General features: G+C 34.8%; 1 protein-coding gene across 1 annotated transcript; it reads right to left on the bottom strand.

Annotated features, from left to right (window-relative positions):
* Window positions 1–1,025: 1,025 nt before the first annotated feature.
* LOC104120979 (protein trichome birefringence-like 43) lies at window positions 1,026–3,033 on the bottom strand. The gene is made up of 5 exons (XM_009632861.3): window positions 2,706–3,033; window positions 2,438–2,609; window positions 1,933–2,108; window positions 1,685–1,843; window positions 1,026–1,589 (listed from the first exon to the last, which is right to left on the bottom strand). The coding sequence occupies exons 1-5, from the start codon at window positions 2,996–2,998 to the stop codon at window positions 1,340–1,342; spliced, it is 1,050 nt and encodes a 349-aa protein (XP_009631156.1). The 5' UTR covers window positions 2,999–3,033; the 3' UTR covers window positions 1,026–1,339.
* Between the last annotated feature and the right edge of the window lie 3,532 nt (window positions 3,034–6,565).

Below are 6,565 nucleotides of genomic sequence, written 5' to 3'. Positions count from 1 at the left end.
GAGTCCGCGGTCGGAACTCAGGGGGCACCTCGTTAGTGGGTACCACATTGTTGTTCTCGCCATGGTGCCCAGACTCAGTATCCACATTCAAAGGGGCATATTGGGAGTTCGTCAATTTAAGCTTTGACCTAAAATTAAAGATTTCAAAGAACAAGTGAAAAATAAGGTGTGTTATTGAAATTTGTATCAAATTGCCACTATTATCCTTAGCCCCACGATGGGCGCCAAACTGTTTACTCTAAAAAATGAATAACAATTAAATTTGTAAGTGATTTTAAGGATACGTGGATTAATTCAATACAAACGGTAAATATCGCTAGATTAAACAAATAAAGGAGACAATAAATTATCAAACCACTTGAGGAGGGTGATTCTTGACTTAACAACATCCTTAATGACATATCTGTCCTCGATCCCGGATTCACAATGACCAAGCACTAATGAACAAGAATAAGAACTTTGAATAACAAAGAAAATAATAGTATATTTCCTTGATATACGTGTTACCGTGTTGTTAATGAATAATCAGACCCCCTTTATATTGTAGGGGAGTCCTACCCTAGGTACAATTCTATAAAAGGTAAAAATATTTTGTTTAACTAATCACCGGATTTCCGCTGGTACGTGCCGAGATTCACGTCGTTATACCTGGCTGGTCACGGATATCACGGCCTTCTGTTGATCGTGCTCGGTTGTCCGATAATGCTCTCTGAAGTCTTTTGGGATTTGGACCGATCCCGGGGTCATGGCCCCGACATTTCCGAGGGCGGGCGTTGTGCCCCCGGACCCTGGCTCGATGAGACCCTTGCCTTGATTCCGGTTCCTTATCATCACGTCTCTCTCGATTTACCTTATTGGAAATCAGGGCGTCCCATGGACCCGGTTTCACTCGTATACACATAGTGAATAATGAAATTGAAACATGTTTATGTAGAGTTCCTAGTCGAACAAGTCTTTACTAGTTAGACATGCTATCACTCAAGAAAAATAAAATACAATACATCTTTCATTTCTATGTCAAAAAATACAGTAAACCCCTCATTTTATTTAACATATAAAGATGAGCATATTAATACAGGACAGCCTACATATGGTCCTTGCTATAGCTAGCTAAATTTCATCAAATTAAAAGTAAGAGCTATAGTCTTGAACGTATAATATGATCATTAAGTATCAGGTGAACTTGCTTTTCCTCTTAGAGGTAGTAGAAAAGTTAGACGAAAAGATACTCAGAATTGCCAAAATTCATTTCCCAGGTTTAAAGGGACTATAATTTTGTGTAAATTTTCAAGCGAAGTTTAAACAAAAATATATTAAAACAAAGCAAAATATACTAAAACTAGGAAATAAGAAGGTGATAAAGGAGTTGATTCCAAGTATCAGGGACACCAGGTAGACACCAGTGGAGGCAGTCCATATGATTATAACTATAGACGGATTGATGACCGTCTGCTCTATACTGTGACAAGCTCGTTATGTTGATCAAACGAACAAATGAGTTTGACATGGTTTTCAAAGCATTCTCCAGTTCCATTTCTCCTGGATATAAACCTCCTATACTTTGCAGTGGTCTTGTTTTTCCTTCACATCTGAGTATAATCAATAACAGATTTTAATTTCAAGATATTAATTGTCATCAGTAAAGAAAAGAACAAACTAGTTAGAGAGGAAAAATGATAGTTACTCCTTATGGTCAGGAGAAACTCCTTGAAAGAAGGCTTTTGTTTTTGTGGAGTTAAGATTAGAATCAGCCCATTTTGCCCATGTATTTATTGCTTTCTCGTAAAGTTCTAATCTGTCCATATCGTTGTACGTTGTATTCCCTTCTTGAATGATATTCCAACTGCAACAAATCTTGTATTAATTATGAATAATTAGTAGTGCATATAAACATACTAAATATAATTGGAAAATTTATTCAATGAATCTCACGTTTGTCTAGTTCCTGTGCGATTCCACCAATGCCATGTATCAAACACCAACACATCCATTTGTTTCCAGACATTTCCCGAACTAATGGAATCAATCTTCAGTACTCTTGAGCCTTTATTCGTGGCAATGTCAACAATGAGAGGATTCCCAAGATATAGTAACCAAATATTGTATTCCTACAATTTCACCAATATCCTATCAACTCATATATTCATAAAAATCATGTCTCAGTGAAGAACAAAAAAAGAATGAACTTCCGACAAAACCTTCCTTTTCAGCTGTTTGCTAGAGATTTTGTGACAGAAATGAATAAAACATGAAAAAATTAATTTAACTTATATAAACTAACAGCGTAAAAAACTTTTACTCTATCAATGTATTTTAATCCCTTGTATAACATGTAATCTGTCTTATTTTTAGTTTACTAATTAATCCTATTTACATGTAATTATATTTTCGGGTGATCAGTAAAATATTATTTACAATAATGTTGGTATAATCTTACCGGAATGGTGAATGTATAATGCCTTCCATTTCTATCAACGATATACTTGGCTTGTGGTTGTGATACATGAAGCATACAAGCAAGGGAATACCACTGATTTTGACCTAGTGAATCTCCAACAAACATGATCCGCTTCCCTTTGTATTTTAACAATAATTCGGTTCCATTAAATCTACAAGGGAAAAGAAAAAAGATCAAATATTAATTGAAAAATATCGATCGAACTCTTTTAATTTAGTGACCAAACAAAGGATAAGGAAACTTATACCTTGGCAAATTACATCCATAGGGCTGCCATCTATATTTTAAATATTCTTTATCTAGTCGTCCATTCTTTTGGCAATCCCTTGTGTCCCCAATGAAGGGACACGTGGATGAATTATAGAGGGGATACGAGTCATCAAAAACCCAACTCCCTTTGTAAATATCACATTCGTTTGTTCCTAATAAGCTTACCTCATTGAAGAGCTTGGTATTCGAATTCAAGAAAAGAGAAAGTGAAAAGATAGTTAAAAATGTTGACACAATAGCAATGGCAGATACAGAATAACAAACAGCCATTAGAAAACTCCTAAGTCTTTTTTATAATATCTGTATTTGATGTAGTAAAATGGAGGAGCTCTGTTTTCTTTTCTATGTGTGCAATATATAGGTGAAGATGAAATGCATTAAATGAACTTTTGAAATGAATTACATGCATGTGTCCATTTTTATGTTCTTATGAATTGGTAGCTTATTGAAATCCTTAATTTCTCCTCTTGGCTAAACATTTTTCACATGCTATTTCCAACTTATTGATTTGTGTTCTATCTATTCAATGGATACTGACGACTTGATTAGAAATCTTTTCAGTGTCATTAATTGATTCGCATTACTAATAATATATCCTAATTATTGCTAATAAATTTGAGTTACTTTCTTCTCCTATATTCATTCCACCTAGTTCATGCAAAGGTCTCTCCATGTAGTGGCGGAAGCAGGATTTTCACTAAGAGAATTAAAAAAAAGTAAAAAAAGTAAACACGCGAAGAAGCTAAAGAGATTAACATCTAATATATATATATATGAAAAAAATTTGACCTTAGTATAATTTTCGGGCAAAGGGGGTTCGGTTGAACCCAATTACTTCATGGCTTAAAGCAGCTTCTAAGCATTTCCATCCAAATGTTCGAAAATTTTCCCTCTTTCAACATAGCCAAAAGAAAATTGATTATTGTCTAAATATTATTGGCAAGAGATGCTCATTGTACTAACTTCATCTGATATGCAGTTGAGGGCATTTCTCGATCGGATGTCAATGAACATTATTTTTGGATTTGAAATGCATCATGGAGTAACAAATATTAGTCTCTTCGTTCCAAATACTAGTTATCACTTTAGCAAATTGATTTTTTTTTTATTTTAAAAAAAAAAAGACAAGTTAACGTTTTACATTGTCTTAAGCATAAGTACGCATTTCGTGCTTTCGTTTTTCTCGTTTCCACCAATTAAAATGTTCCACCCAATGTTCTCTAGTTTTAAAAAAGATTTCGTGTTACATAACGTTTTCTTCACAATGTTGCAATCCTTAAAACTCTATTACCTCACGATTTTCCTACATCAAGTTAGCTGCTAATGTGGCTTTTGGCTGAAAAAAGAGGATATATAAACTATGGGTTAAGTGGGTACATGGGGTCTATACGAGAAACAATACTCATGTTTGGGATCACACTCCACCTGCAGAATGTACTGGAAAAAGTTACACAAAGTAAAAAGAGAGGGACACTAATGGAAAATACTCTTTGAGTGGTAATGGACAATACTCCGTCTCACTTAGCTACTTGGCTCTGCGGGGTGTATGACCTATTATGGTAGGATCAGACTTGATATGGAATAGAGTATTAATGCCAAAACATAGCTTTATATTGTGACTAGCCGGACAGAGGAAAATGCTCACTAAGGAGAGAATGCTTGAGATGGGAATTGCATGCGAAGATTCAACTTGCTGCTTGTGTGACATTAGTGAGATAGAAACAATACAACTTCTGTTTGTTGTTTGTGCATGGTCTACTGCAATTTGGGGAGTTATATCGAGCTGGATTGGACTAGCTAGGCATTTTGAGAGGGATATTATGCAAAGCATTATGAGAATCAGGAGCAAACATTGGAAACTATTTCAAAAAGAAGTCTTTCCTGCTGTACTTGGGGTTGTTGCTTATCATATATGGATAGCGAGGAACTAGAATTTTTTTAGAGGCTTCAGTGTGAGTAAGGAACTCATTATACAACAGATTCAAAGCGAAATTAGGGAAAGAGTAGATATGTCAAAAGGAGCATAGAGGGCACGTAGATGTAGTGTGTTCATACAATGTTGGGTCATGGGTCGCTCCATGTGGGCTGACTCGACCCGACACGGTTAAGAGAGATAAATGAGAGAGGTTAAGGGAAGTTACCACTAAATCACAAACTCTCATTAAAGTGAACGTGCAAAAAGGAGTGATGGGTTATCTTCCTTAACCGATATTACTCTGCTTATTTATGTTAAGGAGAAAACACAAAACTTTCAAGCGTGGACTTTTCTCTCTGACTAATTCTTTCTATAAAAAAAAATACACACAAGTTAGGGCATCTAATTGGTGAAAGATTAACTTTGTTTCCTAGTGATTCAAAGGTTGATGTGGGCGATTCTTTTGGTGGTGAGTTCAAAGGTTTTCGCTGCGTCAATAAGGTACACAACTCGTTGTTCTCGCCCCGTTATTATCTAACAATGATATCAGAGTAATGTATGGTGTATTCTGTTTTGAATACATAGTTGAATGAAGTAATTTATTATCATTGTCTATGGCGGAAAAGTCTTTCTTTTTTTTTGTGTGTGTTTCAGCGAAAGCAATGATAGTAGGTCCTTAGTCCTACCCAATTTAATTTTTTCACTTTAACCACAATTAACAATCAGTTATTTCCTCCCACGTGTCAAAGAGAATTTAATTGTTATGGTCTTGGTGTTAGATTCCAGAAAGAAGATGAAATTGTGGCCTTCTAAATATTCATTTAAAAAAAAAAAAGAAAGTGGTATAAGGGATTTGGTAATTTTTTTTATAGATCAAACGTTAGGAAAGGACCATGAACAAATTTCTTAAAACTCAAAAGACTAAGTTCTATTTCACAGAAGGCAACTGGTGAACCAAAACGGATAGAATTATGTTTGCCTATTTTAATGACTTTTAAAGTTGTTTTTGTAGTGATGACATGATGATGCATGATGATTGATTAAAAGATTTTCGTTTCTTTATAGCCATTGAATGATACTGTATATATGAGTTAGGTCATCAAAATAATTTTATCTACTTACTGCATCGTTGCATTATCATGTTCAAAAGTCATACTATTACTATGTCTTAAGAAATGCAACAATGGCCATACATTATAGAGAAAAATAGCTTTAACCTAGATGGATATTTATTGTTTAATCCCAAATTGCAAGGATAGAAAGGACGAATTTCTTCTTTTGATTAAATTGGACACTTGTCAATTTTTATGCACATAATGAGGTATGAGGTATGTGCAGTGTTATGTATTGATTTATTGGATAGTTATACATTAAAAAATTGAATAGTTACGAAGCATAGTTATATGTGGTTTTACTAGTTTCCTCGGCATGCGTGCTTTCTGCTTTTCTTACTTGGTCTGTAATAATGTATAGATATTTGGTCTAAATTTTAGCTCACTGTTTCATAATGTTGAAAATTAGTTTAGTTCTAATCCCTCAAATTGATATCCTTCTACGAGTAATTGTGATATATGTTGTCACGTTGAATGGTTGTAGCCATTCTTATTATTTTCTTGGTCCTATTTCAGATATGGCTGAACAGGGACAAGTTTGAATTACTCCAAGTGGGAGTTCTCGATGTCAAGAAAGGGGACAACCTAGAAGGATACGTCGTCGCAAGACTTTTTTCTATAATGATTCAGACTTGAAGCCTGAAGTCATCACGAATGTCTCAAGGGCGAGGCAAAATGAGTTAAGTGATCAGAGGGTTGAACGAAGGGAAGGAGAAAAGAAATTTAGGGAGTTTAAGAAATTTAAAATGGGACCTGATGCTTCCATTCCTGAACATGTACGCCTTTTTAGGTTAAAAAGAGCAGAATTGG

The sequence above is a fragment of the Nicotiana tomentosiformis genome, chromosome 7, assembly GCF_000390325.3.
Source record: "Nicotiana tomentosiformis chromosome 7, ASM39032v3, whole genome shotgun sequence".
In the NCBI taxonomy this organism is placed as follows: Eukaryota; Viridiplantae; Streptophyta; class Magnoliopsida; order Solanales; family Solanaceae; genus Nicotiana; species Nicotiana tomentosiformis.
This window is presented reverse-complemented; position numbering and strand designations above follow the sequence as displayed.

What these genes read in the sequence shown, in the direction of transcription:
- LOC104120979 (XM_009632861.3), bottom strand. Translation starts at nt 2,998, where the DNA reads ATGGCTGTTTGTTATTCTGTATCTGCCATTGCTATTGTGTCAACATTT. An exon ending in TATGGATGTAATTTGCCAAG is followed by an intron (nt 2,610 to 2,705) that starts GTATAAGTTTCC and finishes TTTCCCTTGTAG; the next exon opens with ATTTAATGGAACCGAATTAT. An exon ending in CGCACAGGAACTAGACAAAC is followed by an intron (nt 1,844 to 1,932) that starts GTGAGATTCATT and finishes GATTTGTTGCAG; the next exon opens with TTGGAATATCATTCAAGAAG.